Here is a 20,916-nt window from a genome sequence, read left to right as displayed (position 1 = left end):
TTCCACTAATGATGCCATCACCCCTGCCCTCCACTCTGCCCTGTCCTACCTGGAAAATAGTGCTTCATACACCAGGATATTTCAGCTCAGCGTTTAATATGATCAACCCTTAGAAGCTGGTGAATAAACTGTCCTTATTGGGTCTCAACATCTCTCGCTGTATTTGGATCTTGGACTTCTTGACAGGAAGGCCACAGTCAGTCCACATTGACAGCAACAACTCCAGCTCCGTCACGCTGAGCGCCCCTCAGGGCTGCGTGCTCAACCTGCTGCTGCTCACGTTGTTGACCTATAACTGTACTGCTAGCTCCAGTTCAAAATGAATCATCAAGATCGCTAATGACACAACAGTAGTTAGCCTCTGTACAACACCACCAGTCAGAGAGGAGGTAGAGTGGATAGAAGAATGTGTGAACACAAACTGAGCCTCAATATGTACGAGTCTAAAGAGAAGACTGTGGACTTTAGGAAGGTGCAGGTTTACCACTGCTCACTGAACAGAAACAGCTCCTCTGTGGAGAGAGCTAGGAGCCCTAAGTTTCTGGGAATGCACATAATCAAAATCTGAACTGGTCCTTCAAAACCACCTCTTTAGTCAAGAAAGCACAGCAGCATCTCCACTTCCCAAGGAGGAGATACTGTGGCACTAGGGCAAGGAATGTTGGAATGGGAAACAGCTTCTTCCCTCATACCACAAGACTACCGAACTCCCTGCCATCACCCAGGTCTCATCACATATGGAGTGCCAGTAATGTTGACCTGTTTACTTTTTAACTTGTGTTGTAAATGCACCATGCTATTTGTTAATTTTTTTGTGGTAATATTACTTCATGCATTGTATGTGAATTAGATGGACTGTGTTGTGCACCTTGGTCCAGAGGAACATTGTTTTGCTTGGCAGTATACATGTATACAGTCGAAATAACAATAAGCCTGAACTTGAAATTGAAAGATGTGAAAGGCGCCAAATAAATCCAACCCACTCTCCCTCAGCCACATGTTAACGGAAGATTTAGCAAAGATATGTTAGCAATTCTCTGGCACTGTGCTGGCAGCCAGAGAGCATTGGAAAATGACGGTCAGAACTTCTGTGATTTCCTTCCATGCTGCTCACCAGCTCTGAATACCTTTCATCCTGCTCTTTCTGTTTATAAAAACAGAAGTTTTGTCTGAATTCCTTTCAGATGTTCCCTGCTAGTTGAGTGTAAGTTGTACCAGTTACCTCAAGTTCCTCTGGAATCAGAATCATGTTTATTATCACTGACATATGTGGTGAGTTCTGTTGTTTTGTGGCAGCAGTTAGTGCAATACATAAAAACTATAAATTACAATAAGAATACTTTAAAAAGATAAATAGTGCATCAAAGGAGCAAATGTGTTCAATGTCCATTCAGACAGCTGATGGCACAAGGGAAGAAGCTGTTCTTAAATTATTGTCTTCAGGCTCCTGTACCCCCTCCAGCAGTAATGATAAGAGGGCATGTCCTGGATGGTGGGGGAATTTCAAGATGGCATTGCCTTTTGAAGATGTCCTTGATAGTGGGGAGCTTACAACCCTCTACAGCTTTCTCCAATCCTGTGCAGTGGCCCCTCCATACCAAGCAGTGATTCAACCAGCCAGAAGGCTCCCCACTATACCTATGTAGAAATAACTTGGATCTTTGGTGACATATCAAATCTCTTCAAACTCCTAATGAAATATAGCTGCTGGCATGCCTTCTTTATAATTCCATCAATATGTTGAGCACAGGATAATCCTTCAGAAATGTTGACGCCCAGGAACTTGAAGCTGCTCTACCTTTCCACTGCTGGTCCCTTGATGAGGACTAGTGTTTCTTGTCCCGATTTCGCCACCCTGAAGTCCACAATCAATTGCTTGGTCTGTGGTGCTGAAGGCAAGCTTGTTGTTAGTACACAGCTGACACAGAAACCTAGTACTTAGATAAACACTATGCAGAGGCAGCTGTAAGATCGGTATTCAATTTCCACCACAGTCTGTAAGGAGCTTGTACGTTCTCCCCGAGACCGTGTTAATTTGCTCCGGGTACTCAGTTCTCTCCCATATTCCGAAGACGTACAGTTAGGGCTAGTGAGTAGAGGGCATGCTATTTTGACAACGGAAATGTGGTGACACTTGCCACTCTCTGATTTGATTTGATGTAAATGACTCATTTCACTATCGGTTTTGATTACATGTGACAAATAAAGCTAATCTTTATCTATCTTTTCGTAAAATCATGGAATTCATTGAGGACTTCAGGAAAGGGGAAGTCGTAGTCATAGAAATGGAGCAGTTCTCACTGAGGGGTCAGCGATGGAAAGCTTCAAACTCTCAGAACAAGCCCAAGGAATTTCCAAAGGTTACCAATGCTTCCGGACAAGAGTTTTATCACCTGGGCGTGAAGATGAAATTTACATTTTCCTTCCACTTGTTTCCTTTCCTGTGTATTGGTTTCTGCAAGGAGGTGTACATTATTGGGAATCTGTGGGGTCAGGCTTGACCACAGAGACCACAAGACATAGGAGCAGAATTTGGCCTGCACCTTTCCATCATTGCTAATTTATTATCTCTCTCAACCTCAGCCCCGTAACCTTTGACACCCTGACTAGCCAAAAACCTATCAACCTTCACTTTAAATACACCCAATGACTTGGCATCCACAGCCGTCTGTGGCAATGAAGTTCACAGATTCACCAGCCCCTGGATAAATAAATTCCTCTTCATCTCTGTTCTAAATGGACACCCCTGCATTCTGAGGTTGCGACCCCTGGTCATGAACTCCCCCACTACAGGAAACATCCTCGGCACATCCAGTCTATCTAGGCCTTTCAATATTTGAAAGATTTCATTGAGAATCCCCCCTCATTCGTCCAAACTCCAGCGAGTACAGGCCCAGAGCCACCTAATGCTCCTCATGTATTAACTCTGTCATTCCCGGAATCATTCTCTGAACCTCCTGAGGCTGCAACATCTTAGTTTCCCTTGTCAGTTTCATTTGTTAACATTGTGGTATGGTTCCTTAAGGTTGTCATAGCCGGGGGAGGTAATGAGGATGAGCTCCCACTATCTATTAATGCTTCCAAAGGAGATTTAAAATAGAGTGAAAGTAAAAAATGAACATTGTGGAGAGAACGCAAGTTCTCCACGAAACGAGTGCATTCTTCCAAACTGCTCTCAGGCATTTAGCTGTAGATGACCAAGTGGAATATGAGATACTGCTCTTCAGATCTGCATTTGGCCTCTCCAAAACTGTAATGTTTCGATGTACATGTGACAAATAAATCTGAATCTGAATCTGAACAACCATGTTCCAGTCCATAGCAAAGCAATAAATACTCATTGAAAAAGCAAATAATGACTACTAATTATGCAATGGAATGGCCGATGTAAATACAACTACAGTGGATTCCGGTTAATCATGACACATCAGAACCAGTACATTTTAGCCCAATTAGCTGAAGATGCGTGGAAATTGTTAAAAACAGATGTGTTAAAAAGATAATATATATAAAAACCACCACTTAACTAAGTAACAAAATATGTAGTTAAATGAAATACAGAACAAATCAGAACACTGAGAATGTTATTACAGTACTAGTTCCTGCCGGCTAGTGGTGTACTGGCATCTGCACCGGACTTCAAGGTGAATGGTCTCGGATTTGTATCTGAGCGGCTCCTTGTTATGCTTTCGATCCGTGCTGGACTGAGCTAGCAACTCGGCCTCATAAAAAACAGGTAAAGGTGCGCTACGAGGTGTGGAAAGGAACAACAACAACAAAACTATTTCCTAATAGTTATCAACGGAGGAATTCATCTAGTGTATGGTGAAGTCTTCTTTTGATTGAATGTAAATGAATAAAATCAGCGCAGACACTAAGTGCAAATAATGGATGGCCTTCATACAATGGTTTCAATGATTCATCCTCCAAATCTTCATTCTCATTGTAACATTCAAGATTCTCAAGACCATCAAATACTTTGCAGTGCCTAACTTGTTGAAGTAGTGAAATAGTTTCATTTTCACCCCCAGCGGTTTCTGCTATCTCCAAGCCTGAATGTTTGAAACTGCAGTGAGCAAAACAGTTCTGAATTGTCTTACTGCTTATTTCTCGTCAACTATCAGTGACAAAAATCACTGCTTTTTGAACACAAACACATGTAACTGACACTTCTTAAAAACTGTTCGCTCTAAGCACAGACAACAGAAATTCTGCAGATGCTGGAAATTCAAGCAACACACATCAAAGTTGCTGGTGAACGCAGCAGGCCAGGCAGCAACTTTCATGTGTGTCGCTCTAAGCACAATGTAGTTTTTAAATGGCCACACAAGGTCACATGACTGACACTAGTTCAAAACTGCAGCAACAGTCTTTTGTCCCAAATAAACATAGCAGCATAGTGTCCCAAATAAATGAAGGAAACCCCAGCTACATTCTCAATTAGTTTTTGTTTTTTAAGAGTTGTCGCAAATAAGTGGCTGCCCTGATTGAAAAGTGTCCCAATTAAACAGAATCCACTTTATTTGGCCAACAGTCAGTCTGAGAAGTATCATATCACTGTCACATAATCCACTCCGCCTCCCCAATAAACTCCTCATCAACTTCAGATCTGCATGTACCCAGTGACCTCTGAACTTTCGTGCTCTCATATGTTAAGAGTCTGACAGCGTGGGAATGACTGAATCACAGCTATCTGATCGGATATCGTATTTCAAAGTCCAAACTACCCTGCTAAGTGGCTGCATTTCTTTCTGACTGCAACTGATTATCTCAATTATCTGGTCAATAGATACGGGGTACGATATTCGCCCCGGCAGAAAATAAAACTCCCAGCGGCTTTGAGGTAATCAGGACAACTTACAGTCAACTCACAGGGCACATCTGCAAGGAATTCAGGCGAGAGCTCTCACTGCTTGTAAGTGGTGAGAGCGTGGAATTTCTTCCACAGGGAGTGGTTGAAGGGGAACAACGGAGAGGTCATGCTAAACAAACACAGGGAGAGGAAAGGAAAAGAAGGATTTGTTTTTACAAGTAGTAAGTCCAGGGTGAAATGTATCCAAAGCTGGTAAGTAGCGAGGAAGGAAGTAACAGCGGTTCTGACAATCATTTTCCAATCCTCTCTGGTTGCAAGAACAGTGCCAGAGAACTATTAACATACCATTGCTTAAAATTAAAGGAGAGGTGAAGTGATTGAACATCACCCTTCCTACCCTTGCCTGGAAAATGCTGAGTGACAGTACCATATGTCACTGGAAAACGCACAGATGAAAAGCCTGCAGTCTAACTACTACATTTGGCAGTCTGGCCCGTTTCGTAGCCATAGAGCACTACAGCACAGAAACAGGCCCTTCAACCCATCTAGTCCATGCTGAACTATTATTCCACCCAGTCCCATTGACCTGCACCTGGACCATAGCCCTCCATACCCTACCCATCCATGTGCATGTCCAAACTTCTCTTTGTAGACACTTTATGTACAAACGTTTGTACATATAATCAGTCAATGTATACAGTACAAGCTAATCTTGTATACAGCCACATACATAATACTTGCTTTTATATTTATGTTTATTGAATTCTTTTATGCTTACTGTGTTTTTTTTATGGTGCATTGGATCCAGAGTAACAATCATTTCGCTCTCCTTTACACTCGTGCATTGAAGAATAACAATAAATAATCCTGAATCTTGAAATGTAGAAATCAAACCTACATCCACCACTTGTGCTGGCAGCCCATTCCACTCTCTCACCACCTTCTGAATGAACAAGTTCCCCCTTGTGTTCCCCTTAAACATTTCACTTTTCACCTTAACATCTAGTTCTAGTCTCACCCAACCTCAATGGAAAAAGCCTGCTTGTGCTATTTATACTCCCTAAAAGGGTCACACACAAAATGTTGGAGGAACTCAGCAGGCCCGACAGCATCTATGGAAAAGAGTAAATGATCAACATTTCGGATCAAGACCCTTCATCAAGACTTATAAGAGTGACAGGGTGGAATATGTCTCTGCCAAAGGAAGTGTAGGGCATCCTTTCCCTCCGTTGGTCACCCTTGGGCAAGGTGTAGCACCTGCTTAGCACCCCCCATCAGGGTCATGTGAAGCCACGGGAGTAGGTGGTGCATGGTCGTACGAGCAGCTGGTGCAGATCACATATCCTGGTTATGCAACCACAGACACCAGGCTTACAATCTCCGAAGAGTATTGATAATGGCTGGGGTCACCCGATGTGTAAAGGCACTGCCCAGAAGGAGACAATGGCAAACCACTTCTGTAGAAAAATTTGCCAAGAACAATGCTGTGATCGCCCACGTCATACGGCACAGCCCAAAACAAACGAACAAAAGATGCTCTTTATAATTTTATAGCAAAAAGAAACATCAAATGCCAGTGTGATCCTAACCTAAGTCTTTAAAGTCACCCTAACTCTACCGCAAAAATGGAACACTATACGCAACCTCTTCAAGTCCTTCTGTCCCTGCAAGGTGTGACACAAGTGGATAGGGTGGTAAAGAAGGTATACTGCATGCTCGCCTTCATCAGCTGGAACATTTGAGTATAAAAGTTGGCACGTCATGTTGCAGCTGTATAAAACTTTGCTTTGGCCAGACTTGGAATATTGTGTGCAGATCTCTTCACCCCGTTACAGAAAGGATGTGAAGGCTTCAGAGAGGGTGGAGAAGAGGTTCACCAGGATAAGGCCTGGATTGGAAAGAATAAGCAGAGGTTGGACAAACCAGAAGCTGAAGGGAAACCCGACAGAAGTTTATAAAATTACGAGAGGCAGAGATAGTCTTCTTCCCAGAATGGAAATGTCAAATACGAGTGAGCATAGCTTTAAGGTGATGCTAACCCTATCTCAACAACGGAACAATATGGATCACTTCTTGGACTCGTCTCTGATGTCTTCTTATGCTTCTTATTTGTACTAATGCTGTCTTTTTCTCCACTGTCTTGTATAATTCATGAATAATTAATGTACTGTATATTGTCGACCATTGAACTGTACAGAAGAGTACAGGCCCTTCAGCCCACAATGTTATGCCAACCATTTAAACTTCCACACCTCACAACCCTTCAATTCCACATAGCCCTCCATTTTACTATTATCCACATGTCCGTCTAAGAGTCTCATAAATGTCCTTAATGTATCTGCCTCTACCACCACCCCTGGCAAGGTGCTGCATGCACCCACCACTCTGTGTAGGAAGCTTACTTTGACATTCCCGCTACACTTTCCTTCAATGAACTTAAAGTTATAACCCTTCCACTAGGACAGGTACATAGAGTGATAGAGTACTTCAGCCCAGAAACAGGCCCTTTGGCTCCTCTGTCGAACCTTTAAACCGCCTAGTCCCATCGACCTGCTCCAGGGCCATACCCCTCCCATCCATGTACCTATTCAACTTTCTCTTAAACGTTGAAATCAAAATCGCATCCACACTCTCACCATCCTCTGAGTGAAAAAGTTTCCTCTCAGGTTTCCCAATTCACTGATTCTATTCTATTTCTTTGTTCTGTAAATGCCCGGAAGAAAATGAATCTCAGGATAGTATATGGCGACATACAGGTACGTTGATAGTAAATTTACTTTGAGAATTTGAGGAAAGTTTCTGAGGGATATGAGCCAAATGAGATGAGTTTATATGGGAATCTCGGTCGGTAAGGACCAGTTGAGCTGAAAAGCCTGGTGTCGTGCTGCATGACCCTATGACTCTCTGACAAATAGAGGTCAAAATATTGCAATTTACAGCAAAGGGAATCAACAGACCGTAGTGGAATGTAAACAGTTTGCACAGGAACAGATTGGAAATGATACATGCTGTAGCGAGAAGAGAGGTTTTGACTCTTCGGGGAAACATATTTTTGAACATCAATCACAATTGACAGATCAGGGCAGTTCTCCTGTTCTTGACTAATCCCAATGGAATTTGGGATTAAAGGAGGTGATAGGCAGTGCGATGTGATTGTGTAATTATTTGTTCGCAGTTTACTTGAGTGCCCTGGAGCACAAAACACAAGCAATGGGCATAAATACTTAACAAGCGAGACCACCAAATGTTTATCCATCAGCATGGTATGGGAAAAATACCACCTACGAACATGTACACTTCTCTCCGGTCTCTTGCTAACCCGGTTCACCTTCGTAAGGAGGCTGATAAGATTAGGAACTCAGTAAAGTCACCAGGAAGGCATTATTCTTGCAATGCTCCTTAGTTTATTGGGTATGAAACAAAAATTTGAACTGGGTAGCAATAGATTTAGTGCCACAGAGCACTACAACACAGAAACATTCTGCCTCGGCGCATTGACCCGCATCTGGGCCATAGCCTTCTTCGCCACCCCCCCAAATCCAAACTTCTCTGAAATGTTGCAATCAAACCGACATCTAACACTTCCATTAGCAACTCATTCCACACTCTCATCATTCTATGAGAGAAGTTCCCTCTGATGTTCCCCTTAAACGCTTCACTTTTCACACAGAACCCCTAGTTCTAGTCTCACCCAACCTCAGTGGAAAAAGGCTGCTTGCATTAACCCTATCTATACATAAGAAATAGGAGCAAGACCAAGCCATCTGGCCCATCAAGCCTGCTCCACCATTCAGTAAGATCATGGCTGATCTGACCATGGACTTATCTCCACCTATCTGACATTTCCCTTTAATTCCCCTACTGTGCAAAAATCTATCCAACCTTCTCTTAAATATATTTACTGAGGTAGCCTCTACTGCTTCACTGGGCAGAGAATTCCACAGATTCACCACTGTCTGGGAAAAGCAGTTACTCCCAGATATTCCACCCAGTTCACCTCCCCCCCCCCCCCGATTTTCTCTTCTCCCACCTCCCATTGGGCACAAGATACAAAAGCCTGAAAGCACATACAACCAGGCTCAAAGATATTTTCCACCCTGCTGTTACAAGACTATTGAGCGGTCTCCTAGTACAATAACAAGGACTTTTGACCTCACAGTCTCCCTCGTTATGACCTTGCACTTTATTATCTGCCTCCACCGCAACTCTCTGTAACTGTAGCGAGCTGCCAGCAAAAGTGGTGGATGCAGGTTCAATTTGAACACTTAAGAGAAATTTTGACAGGTACATGGATGGGAAGGGCATTGACAGCATGTCAATGGAACTAGCTAGATTAATGATTTGGTCAGGCTAGATGGGCCAAAGGGCCTGTTTCTGTGCAGTGGTGTTCTATGACTCTAACACTTTATTCTGCATTCTCTTACTGTTTTCCCTTGTCCTATCTCAATGCCCTGTCATAATGAAATAATCTGCATGGACAGAATTTATTTTTTTATTTAGAGGTAACAGCATGGTAAAAGGCCCAATTGGCCCAACCAACCCACATCACCTAATTACACCCATAGGACCAGTTTACCCACTAACCCTTGGTGCCAACATAGCATGTTCATAACTTTCAACCCCCCCTAACCACACGTCTGAAATGTGGGAGGGAACCGGAGCACCCGGAGGAAACCAGCACGGTCACGGGGAGAACGTACAAACCCCTTACAATTGAACCTGGATAGCTGGCGCTGTAAAAGCGTTACGCTACCGTGCAAGGCACATGGTATACTGAGCAACAGACACAAACTTCTGGAGGAACTCAGCAAGTCAGGCAGCATCTACAGAGAGGAATAACCAGTCAATGCTTTGTACTGCACCATGTGACAATAATAAACCAATTCACCAGCTAGTACTAACGCAAGTGAACTGGAACTGCATCAGAAGAGCAGGGAAGCAGGGAGACCCCCAATCTGGTACAGGGCTGCTAACTTGAATGTGAGATCATTTGGTGTAGCAGTTAGCGTGACGTTATTACAGCTAGGGCACTGGAGTACCACGTTCAATCTGGAGCCGTCAAGGAGTTTGTACGTTCTCCTCGTGATCCTGTGGATTTTATCCGGGGGCTCCGGTTTCCTCCCACAGTCCAAAGATGTACTGGTTAGTAGGTTAACTGGTCATTGTAAATTGTCCTGTGATTAGGCTAGGGTTAAATCGGTGGGTTGCTCGGCGATGGAGCTCAAAGGGCCGGAACGGCCTAATCCACACTGTATCTCTAAAAAATCCTGTTTTTGGGAGAACTGTTTAAGATACTGAATGTTTGTGCATACACTCCTTTCAGCTATTCACTCAGCCCAGTGAACTCAGGAAGTGATTTCTAACTGAGGAAACTCTTCAGATTTCTGCGGGGTACAAATGAGCGACCTATTTTCCAGCCTTATCAGGAACAATAGATCCGTGAAAAGATTGGAAGCCAGTTTGCTGCTAACCCTGCCATTGACCCCCATGGACGAGCGCCTTGCCACTCTTGACCTTCCTGAGAGAGTTCAGTGCTTCCTGTGGCAAGCATTCCCAGATAGCACAGTCTCTCCCGGCTTCCAGCTGCCAATGGCGGAATTTGCAGACACCTACACCCTCTGTCACCAGGACTCTGACCATGGTCTGACCCCGGGAAACAATCCGGAGCACAGCACTGAACTTTTGCACTGCAGAGTAACGAAAGGAAAGCACGTGAAGCTGGCGTGGCAGGCCTGAACCTGTCGTATCTTCCCTTCCCATCTCAGCTCTGCTTTGATCGCTCCATGCACACTGAACTACAGGTGAGAAATGACCTGAAGTAAAATATCTGCTCAAAGAGACAAGATCAGACTGAATAAATTAAAAGTGATAGATATTGCATTCATCACCTTTGTAGACAGTTGCAGGGTATTGAAGCAGCCCTGAAGCATGGTACCGCTGTTAGCCGAATTGAAAGGTAGTGGCAAATAGGAGAAAGAATAGAAATCTGGCTGAACAGTACCACAACAGCGACCTCTCACTAAATGTCAGTCAAACCAAAGAGCTAATCATCAACTACAGAAGGAAGAAACCAGAGGTCCATAAGCCAGTCCTCAGCAGGGGAAGGGAGGTGGAGAGGGTCAATAACTTTAAATTCCTTGGCATTATATCAGAGGATCTGTCCTGGGTCCAACACACAAGAGTCACCACAAAGAAAGCACGACAATGCCTCTACTTGCTTAGAAGTTTGTAGAGATTCAGCATGTTATCTAAAACTTTGACAAACTTCTATATATGCTCAGTCCTGATTGGTTGCATTACAGATTGGTATGGAAACACCAACACACAGGAATGGGAAAAGTCCACATAAAGTGGTGGATACACCTCAGTCCATCACGAGCAAAGCCCTCCCCACCATTCAGCACATCTGCATGGAGCGCTCCCTCATGAAAGCAGCATCCATCATCCAGACCTTGCTCTTTTCTTGCTACTATCCTAAAGTAGGAAGTACAGGAGCCTCAGGTACCACAGCATCAGGTTCAGAGACAATTATTACCATACAACCATAACCTGAACCATAGGGGATAACTTCACTCACCCCAATGCTGAACGGATTCTACAACCAATGGACTCATTTTCAAGGACAGTTTACAACTGAGTTCTTGATAGTGTATTTTTACACCGTTTGTCTTATTTTATACATTGTTTTTTGTCAGTCTTTGTTCATGTATAGTATTTTTGTGAATTTTACAAGATTTTTTTATTTTCATGTAAATTCTCCTGTATTTCTGTGAATGCCTGCAAGAAAATAAATCCCAAGGTAGTATATGATAACATATTTGGCACTTTAGATTTTGGATACTACTACCTTGCTTCTGAGATAAACTTTCAAACGGGCCGGGGGTCAAGCAGGAGTTACAATAATAAACTGCTGTCACCAGGTACCTACCCTCGATGTGCTGATACCTGTCGAGTGCCAAAAGGTAAATGTCTGTGCGATGCAGGAAACAGTACCTCCCCGAGGCTGCAGGCTGTGCAGTAAAAGGCTTCAAGCTTCATCTACGTACCTCGTCAAAACATGGCACATAGAACTTGAGTGAGAGCTGACTCACAGGCTGAGCTGTGCAGGTTAACACTTAGGAGGGTCCAAACGCAAAACAGTAGCTTCTCCCACTTTTTCAGCAAAGAACTCCCTCAGTGCTTATTTACATTTATAATGTCTGTCACTCAAATGTCTCCAAGAGCATTGAAAAAGCCGACGCAAAACAATTCAGTTGACCGTAAGGCATAGGAGCGGAATTCGGCCATTTGGCTCATCAAGTCTACTCTGCCAATTCACCATGGCGGTTCCTTCTCAACCCCGATCTGCTTTCTCCTCATAACCATTCATGCTCTGAATAATCAAGAACCAATCAACCTCCACCTTAAACACACCCAGTGACTTGGCCTCCACAGCCGCCTGTGGAAACGAATTCACAGCTTCACTACCATCTGCTAAATTAATTCTTCCTCATCTCCATTCTAAATGAGCAGACCTTTAGCCTAGACTCCTCCACCAAAGGAAGCATCCTCGCCCTATCCACTCTATCTAGGTCTTCCAACGTTCAATAGGTTTCAATGAGATCTCATTCTTCTAAATTCTAGCGAGTACAGGCCCAAAGCCTCAATCACTGCTCATATGTCAACCCTTTCATTCCCTGAATCATTCTCGTGAACGTCCTCTGGACCCTCTCCAATGTCAGCACATCTTTTCTTCGAAAAGGAGCCCAAACTACTCACTCATTATAACATTAGAAAAGTGAAAACAAATTGGTCTCAATTTATTATAATCATTAAGCACAATTTATTTGATTGCATAATTACACACCCCCTTGAAGTCAGTATTTAGTAGATGTATCTTTGGCAGCAATTACAGCCTTGAGCCTGTGTGGATAGGTCTCTATCAGCTTTACATATCTGGACACTGCAATTTTTCCCCATTCTTCTTTACAAAACTGCTCAAGCTTTGTTAGATTGCATGAGGATCATGATTGAACAGCCCTTTTCAAGTCCAGCCACAAATTCACAGTTGAATTGGGGTCTGGACTCAGACTTGGCCACTCCAGAACATTAATGTTGTTGTTTTTAAGCCATTCCTGTGTAGCTTTGGCTTTATGCTTGGTGTCATTGCCTTGTTGGAAAACAAATCTTCTCCCAAGTCGCAGTTCTCTTGCACACTACATCAGGTTTTCCTCCAGGATTTCCCTGTATTTTGCTACATTAATTTTACCCTCTGCCTTCACAAGCCTTCCAGGGCCTGCTGCAGTGAAGCATCCCCACAGCATAATGCAGTCAACACCATGCTTCACAGTAGGGATGGTGTGTTTTTTTGATGATGTGTGGTCTTTGGAGGTCCAAACATAGTGTTTAGTCTGATGGACAAAAAGCTGAATTTTGGTTTAATCAGACCATAGAACTTTCTTCCAGCTGACTTCAGAGTCTCCCATATGCCTTCTGGCAGACTCTCGCTGAGATTTCAAGTGAGTTTTTTGCAACAGTGGCTTTCTCTTTGCCATTCTCCCATAAGGCTGCGACTGGTGAAGCACCCAGTAAACAGTTGTTGTATGTGCAGTCTCTCCCATCTCAGCCACTGAAGCTTGTAACTCCTCCAGAGTTGTCATAGGTCTCTTAGTGGCCTCACTCACCAGTCCCCTTCTTGCACACACACTCAGTTTTTGAGGACGGCCTGCTCTAAGCATATTTACTGCTGTGCCATAATCTTTTCATTTCTTGATGATCAACTTAACTGTGCTCCAAGGGACTTGGAAATTTTCTTGAAACCATCTCCCGACTTGTGCATTTCAATAATCTTTTTGCGGAGTTCCTTAGAGTGTTCTTTTGTCTTCATAGCGCAGTTTTTGCCAGAATACTGACTCATCAGCAGTTGGATCTTCCAGATACAGGTGTAATTTTACTACAATCAATTGACTGTAAACTGGTGATTTCCATTTAACTAATTATGTGACTTCTCAAACCAATTGGCTGCACCAGTGAGGATTTGGTGTGTCATTTTAAAGAGGGTGAATACTTATACAATCAATTATTTTGTGTTTTATATTTGTAATGAATTTAAATCACTTTATAGAGTTCTGTTTCCACTTTGACGTTTAAGAAGTCTTTTTCTGTTAATCAGTGTCAATAAAGACAAATTAAATTTAAATCCACTGTGATTCAATGTTGTAAAACAATAAAACATGAAAACTTCTGGGAGGGTGAATACTTTGAATAGCCTCTATATATACACACACATACACACACACACACACACACACACACACACACACACACACACGGGATGATTGATAGGTTCGTGGCCTAAGGTAGAAGGAGTCAATTTTAGAAAACCTAGCACATTTATTTTTCAACATAGTCCCCTCCTACATTTACACACTTAGTCCAGCGGTCGTGGAGCATACGGATCTTGAACCTCCAGAAAGTGTCCACAGCAGGGTGATTGATAAGTTTGTTGCCTAAGGTAGAAGGAGAAGAGCTATACAACTCTCATTACATGCACATGCAGTTCAACTCTTTGAGTGATTATGCAGAAAGTTTGAAGTTAATAACTCATCTCCTTCTAAGTTAGGCCACGAACTTATCAATCACCCCTGATGAGTTATTAACTAATGAGTTATTAACTTCAAACTTTCTGCATAATCACTCAAAGAGTTGTACTGCATGTGCATGTAACGACAGCTATATAACTCATCTCCTTCTACCTTAGGCCACAAACTTATCAATCACCCCTCCTGTGTGTGTGTGTGTGTGTGTGTGTGTGTGTGTGTGTGTGTGTGTGTGTATATATATATAAAATTTCTTAATCCAATTTATAGTATATTTATTTATGACACTATACTGCTGCCATAAAACAAGATTCATGACATATGTCAGTAGTAATAAACTTGATCCTAATTCACTTCCTTGCTCCCACCCACCATCCAGACAGGTGACACCACCATGTTCCCTGCCCCACCACTGCCCCCCATATTCCCTCCCCCTCCGCTCCTCCATGATTTGACCCCAGGTGACTTACCAGTGCGGTGTATATATGCAAACATCTGTACACAGGGGAGAAGTCCACGAGATCTTGGGCATTTAGTACCTGTCAAACACATGAAACATCACAGGCACAAAGAAGAGAGTAGGTGAAACATAGTGCAAGGCTCACATCCATATCAATCAATAACACTGTCAATCAACGCAGCACATCCATAAAAAGATCAAAAGCTTCAAGCAGATATCTGTTATAAAAGACAGGTGTGGTGCAGCTGTTGGAAATTAAGAGGACAATACCAGACCTGTGTGCTTTGGGTTTGGTCTGCTTCCCCAACACATGCAATCCACCACTCCTGATGGGATCGTAGCTTTTATTAAGCGATGTCCCCACACTTAGAGTAACCCTGTGGGATAACAGTCCCACAATGGGTAATGTTCCATGAAATGTTACCACTTAACACTAAATCACTCACAGATTTTTAGCTTTTAAGCTCTGTGAATTAATAGCACATCAAGGAGAGATATTTCAGTATTTGATTTCAGCACCAGCTCAGAACACTCCCCAGGCAGCGACTGTTGAACACAGAGTAAACCTCCCGCAGCACTAACCTATCAAGCTCTGTCAGGACAGGGAGAGTATGGGTTAGATACAGTGTAAAACTCCCTCTGCATTGTCCCATTAAGCACACTCAGGGCATCACACACAAGATGCTGGAGGAATTCAGTAGGTCAGGCAGCATCTACCGAGAGGAATATATAGTCAACCTTTCAGGCTAAGATGCTTCATCAGGACAAAAGATACACAGTAAAGCTCACTCACAGTAAAGCCCATTGTGTACCTGTACATCTGATGTAGATACTGTATGAACTGACAGACACTAAAGCTCCATCTGCACTGCTCCATCAGACACCCGAAGGGGAGGGACTGCTTGGGTTAGATACAGAGTACAGCTCCTTCCACTTTGTGCCATCACACACTCCCAGAGCTGGGAAAAAACAGGCACAGTAGCTTAGCAATTAGCGTAACACTATTACAGTGCCACAGAACCAGGTTCAATTCAAGCTGCACATTCTCCCCATGACCGTGTGAATTTCCTCCAGCTGCACCAGTTTCTTCCCACAACTATTTATTTATTTATCGAGATGCAGCGCAAAATAGGTCCTTCCAACCTTTCAAGTCTCGCTGCCCTGCAATCTCCTGATTCATGGGCCAACTTACAACGACCAATTAGCCTACCAACTAGTATGTCTTGTGATCGAGGGAGGAAACCAGAGCACCCGGAGGAAACCCACACTGTCATGGGGCCCGTCACGACCAGTGCCCTGAAGTGCACCAAACTAAGGAGTTTTACTGTTAAGAGAACAAAGACAGAAATTGTTTAGTTCTGGATGTCTCATTATAGGAAAGATGTGGAAGCTTTAGAGAGGGTGCAGAGGAGATTCACCAGCATGTCTGCCTGGATTAGAGAGCACGTCTCATGAGGGTAGGTTGAGTGAGCTAGGGCTTTTCTCTTTGGAGTGAAAAAGGGTGAGAGGTAACTTTATAGAGGTTCAGAAAGTTAAAAGGTTCAAAAGTAAATTTATTATCAAAGTACTTATACGTCACTAAGACTCATTTTCTTGCGGGCATTCACAGTAGAACAAAGAAATACAATGGAATCAATGAAAAACCACACACAAAGCCGGACAAACAACCAATGTGCAAAAGAAGACAAATGTTGCAAATACAAACAAGCAAGCAAATAAATTAATAAATAGGTAGGTAGATAAATAAACAAATTGGTAGGCAGCTAAATAAATACATACATACATAGACAAACAAGCAGTTAATTAATATTGAGAGCATGAGTTGTAGAGCCCTTGGAAGTGAGTCGCTAGGTTCTGGAATCAGTTCATGTTGCGGTGAGTGAAGTTATTCGTGTTGGTTCAGCAGCCTGATGGTTGAAGGGTAATAGCTATTCCTGAACTTTGAACTTTGAAACTGGTAGTGTGGGACCTAAGGCTCCTGTACCTCCTTTCTGATGACAGCAGTAAGAAGAGATCATGGCCTGGATGGTGAGGTCCTTGATGATGGATGCTGCTTTCTTGTGGAAGCACTACTTGTAGATGTGATCAATAGTGGGGTGGGTGGGCTTTACTGTCATGGACAGGGCTGTATTCACCACTTTCTGGAGTGTTTTCCATTCATGGGCATTGGTGTTTCCATACTAGACTGTGATACAACCAGACAGGATACTCTCCACCATGCATCCATAGAAGTTTGTCAAAATTTTAGATAACATGTCAAATCCACACAATCTTCTAAGCAAGTAGTGTAAGTGTATCAGGTGATAAGAGACATAGACAGAGTGGTCAGTCAAAACAATTTTTTTCCCAGTATAGAAATGACTAATACAAAGTCATAGTCATACCTTATTGATCCCGGGGGAAATTTTAGGGTGAATACAGAAACGCATAGAGGGGAATGCCAGAGGTAAGTTTTTACACAGAGAGTGATGAGTGTGTGGAACATGCTGCCAGAGATGGTGGCAGTGGCAGACACATTAGGGACATTGAAGAGACTCTTAGGTAGGCACCTGGATGTGAGAAAAATGGAGAGATATGTGGGAGGGAAGGGTTAGAGTGATTGGAGTCGGTTAAAGGGTCAGCACAACATCATGGGCCGAAAGGTCTGTACTGTACTGTTCTATGTTCTATGTCTTTGCTCTAAAAGTAGAACTGGAATTTAAGTCAGCTGTCTAAATTTTGGGATCCTTCAACAATCTCCAACTTCTCCTCTGTGTCTTTTATTCCCCTGGATAATTCCATGATGTGTAGAATTCTTGGACTGTCAGGCAATTTCCTCGAATGGAAGATTGACCTTGCACAGAATGTTCCTGGCTTACCAAGGATAAAGATTATGCAATACCCATTTCTCACATATTCCCATCCACAAACTTTTCACCCAGAACATCTCCAAACCTATACAGCTATCGGCACTCCTGCCTGCCTTATGTTCAGTGCTCAGTAGAAGCAGATAAAATATTCTCAGTCTGAGTGTGTTATAGTTTGCTGATTGCAGAAAGTGATCGAGAAGGAACCAGGCGGAAAGCCTGATTCACAGGGGTTGAGCTCATTGGCAAGACTATAGCAATGGTGCAGCACATCATCTGATCTGGGCTGCTCCAAAAGCCAACACACTTCCCTTTCTAGGTTCCATGCTCCAGCCCTTTGTTGTCTCCACCTATCACCTCGCAGCCTCTGTCAGTATCTCCACTTTCCCACTGGCCCTCTTCATCTGGATCCACCTATCACCTCCCAGCCATTTGCCTTCACTCCTCCTCCATCCACCTATTGACTCTCCTCGCCTGGATCCAGCTATCACCTTCCACCCTCTATCACTATCTCCACTCTCCCATCAGCCCTCCTCACCTGGATCCACCCATCACCTCCCAGGCTACGTCCACACTAGACCGGATAATTTTGAAAATGCCAGTTTCGAGTAAAAACGACAGGCGTCCACACTAGGCGTTTTTCAAAATATCTCTGTCCACATTAAGATGGATATTTGGGCGAATCTACTCCTACTGGGCATGCGTAGACACATCTACAGAAAACAAGTGAAAAGGAAACGGTATAATATTTACGTTTCCATGGCGGTGTTGTGCTATTTCCATTGGTCAAAAACTAGAGTACAATGTCTTCGAGGAATACAAAGAAAACCTCCGCTGGAAAAAGCAGACTGGACTCCTTCGTTTAGACAGACAATGAAGTCGAGCTGTTTCTACGAGTTACAAACGACTACAAAGTCAGCAAAACAGTGGAGAACATGGAGATGTTTAACTCCAAACAAATTATTAACGTAGACAATAAAGTAAACAACACATGCATGAAGCCATCCTCTACCCAAGATCAACGAGAGAGTGGAATCTTCTGCCGCCAGACCTGCACAGTGTTTCTGACATTAATATTTTTTAAAGATAGACTCAAACAAATCAATTTAGGGGATCTAGTCAAAAAAGCTCACTTTACAATTTAACTCTCATGCCGTTCACACCGACTGCGCGTTATAACAGCTGTCCGGCAGTGCTCGCGCAGTACCAAGCAGCATTGCTGTTGTGGTGTTGTCATGACAGCGTTTTTAAATCTCTCCATTTACCCTGTCCACACTACAACACGCAACAATCGTTTTCAGGTTTACACACACTGGAGAGTGTTTTAGAAAAGCTCCGTTTTCGGGGGATGAAAACACCGTTTCAATGTGGACGGAGGGTCAAAACAAAGAGAAAAAACTTTGTTTTCAAAATTATCCGGCGTTGTGTGGATGCAGCCCCAGTCTCTGTGGCAATCATCACCCTCCCATCCTCTTCCAATCATAAGAGGCATGGATCGAGTGGATAACCAGAGAATATTTCCCAAGGTGGAAGTGGCTAATACGAGGGGTCATAACTTTAAGGTGATTAGAGGAAGTATAGGGAAATGTCAGAGGTAGTTTTTTACACAGAAAATGATAGGGCCATGGAACACTTTGCCAGGGGTGCGGTGGAGGTAAATATGCTAGGGAAATTTAAGATAATCACATGAATGAAAGAGAAATGGAGGTCTATGTAGGATGAATTGTAGAGTTGGTTAATGTGTCGGTACAATATTGTGGGCCGAGGGGCCTGTACTGTACTGTACTATACTGTTCTGTTCTATGTTATATGTAACTCCTACTCCATACCAGAAAGAATGCCACAGTTCAGGAAGATAGGTCACCGCGAGGAACTGAGGGGAGCAGTGGAGGTTGTTCGGAACAAACTATACATGCAGGAATCCATTGTGACAGCGACTTCCCAAAAATATTACGTAAATCAGCCAGCCTAGCTACATTTGAACAACCCTTCCCCACCATAGAGGACATTTTCAAAGGGCAGTGCCTCAAGAAGGTGGCATCAATCATTAACGACCTTTGCATTCCAGGAGATCGGTAGTCATGGAATTTAAATATGGTATGTCACCAAAGACTCTAGCAAAACTCTACAGAAGTACGATGAACAGCATTCTGGCCGGTGGCACAACAGACTGGTAAAGAGGCCCAATGCACAGAATTTACTGAGGCTGCAGAAACTTGTGGACTCAGACACCTCCATGATGGGCACAAGTGGCTCCAGCATCAAGAACAACTTCCATAGGCGGTGCTTCAAGAAGGCGGCATCCATCACTAAGGATCTGAACAGTTCATGAACCCATCAACACTTGCTCATTATTTCTTCTGCTTTAAGTATACCCATGGACTTGGCCTCCACCGCAGTCTGCGGCGGCGTGGCTGAGCATTCCACAGATTCACTACTCTCTGCCTAAAAAAGTTCTAAAATGTCGCTCCTCAATTTTGAGGCTGTTTTTCCAACATTCGGTAGGTTTCAATGAGATTCCCATGTATTCTTCTAAATTCCAGTGGGTACTGGCCCAAAGCTGCCAAATGCCCCTCATATGTTAACCCCTTCATTCCCAGAATCATACTCGTGAACCTCCTCTGGACTCTCTCTGATAACAGCACATCCTTTCTAAGAGATGGGGCCCAAAACTGTTGGCAAATCTCCATGTGGCCTGACTAGTGTATTATAAAGCTTCAGCATTATCTCCTTGGTTTTATATTCTATTCCCCTTGAAATAAATGCCAACATTGCATTTGTTTCTTTACCAAAGACTCAACCTGTAAATTAACCTTCTGGGAGTCTTGCACGAGGACTACTAAGTCCCTCTGCACCTCTGATGTTTGAATTTTCTCCTCACTTAGATAATAGTCTGCACTATTATTCCTTTTACCAAGATGCATTATCATACATTTCCCAACACTTTATTCCATCTGCCACTTTTTTGCCCATTTGTCCCAGTTTCTCTAAGTCCTGTTGCAATCGCATTGCTTCCTCAGCACTACCCTACCCCTCCAGCTATGTTCGTATCATCCACAAACTTTGCCACAAAGCCGTCAATTTCATTATCCATATAATTTGCAAACAATGTGAAAAATAGCAGTCCCAAAACTGACCCCTGAGGAGCACCATTAGTCACTGATAGCCAACCAGAAAAGGCCTCTTTTATTCCCATTCACTGCCTCCTGCTTGCCAGCC

At 43.3% G+C, this 20,916-nt stretch overlaps 1 protein-coding gene across 2 annotated transcripts in view; it reads right to left on the bottom strand.

Annotated features, from left to right (window-relative positions):
- Window positions 1–20,916, bottom strand: part of exoc6b (exocyst complex component 6B) — an 899,778-nt gene that overhangs the window by 487,664 nt on the left and 391,198 nt on the right. For both annotated transcript variants that reach the window (XM_063047162.1, XM_063047163.1), the window contains exon 8: window positions 14,862–14,930. In XM_063047162.1, coding sequence (XP_062903232.1) covers window positions 14,862–14,930 — 69 coding nt within the window. The remainder of the gene's footprint in view (window positions 1–14,861; window positions 14,931–20,916) is intronic.

The sequence above is a fragment of the Mobula hypostoma genome, chromosome 4, assembly GCF_963921235.1.
Source record: "Mobula hypostoma chromosome 4, sMobHyp1.1, whole genome shotgun sequence".
NCBI classification, from domain to species: Eukaryota; Metazoa; Chordata; class Chondrichthyes; order Myliobatiformes; family Myliobatidae; genus Mobula; species Mobula hypostoma.
Note: the sequence above shows the minus strand (reverse complement) of the source record. Positions and strands in the feature narration are given on the sequence as shown.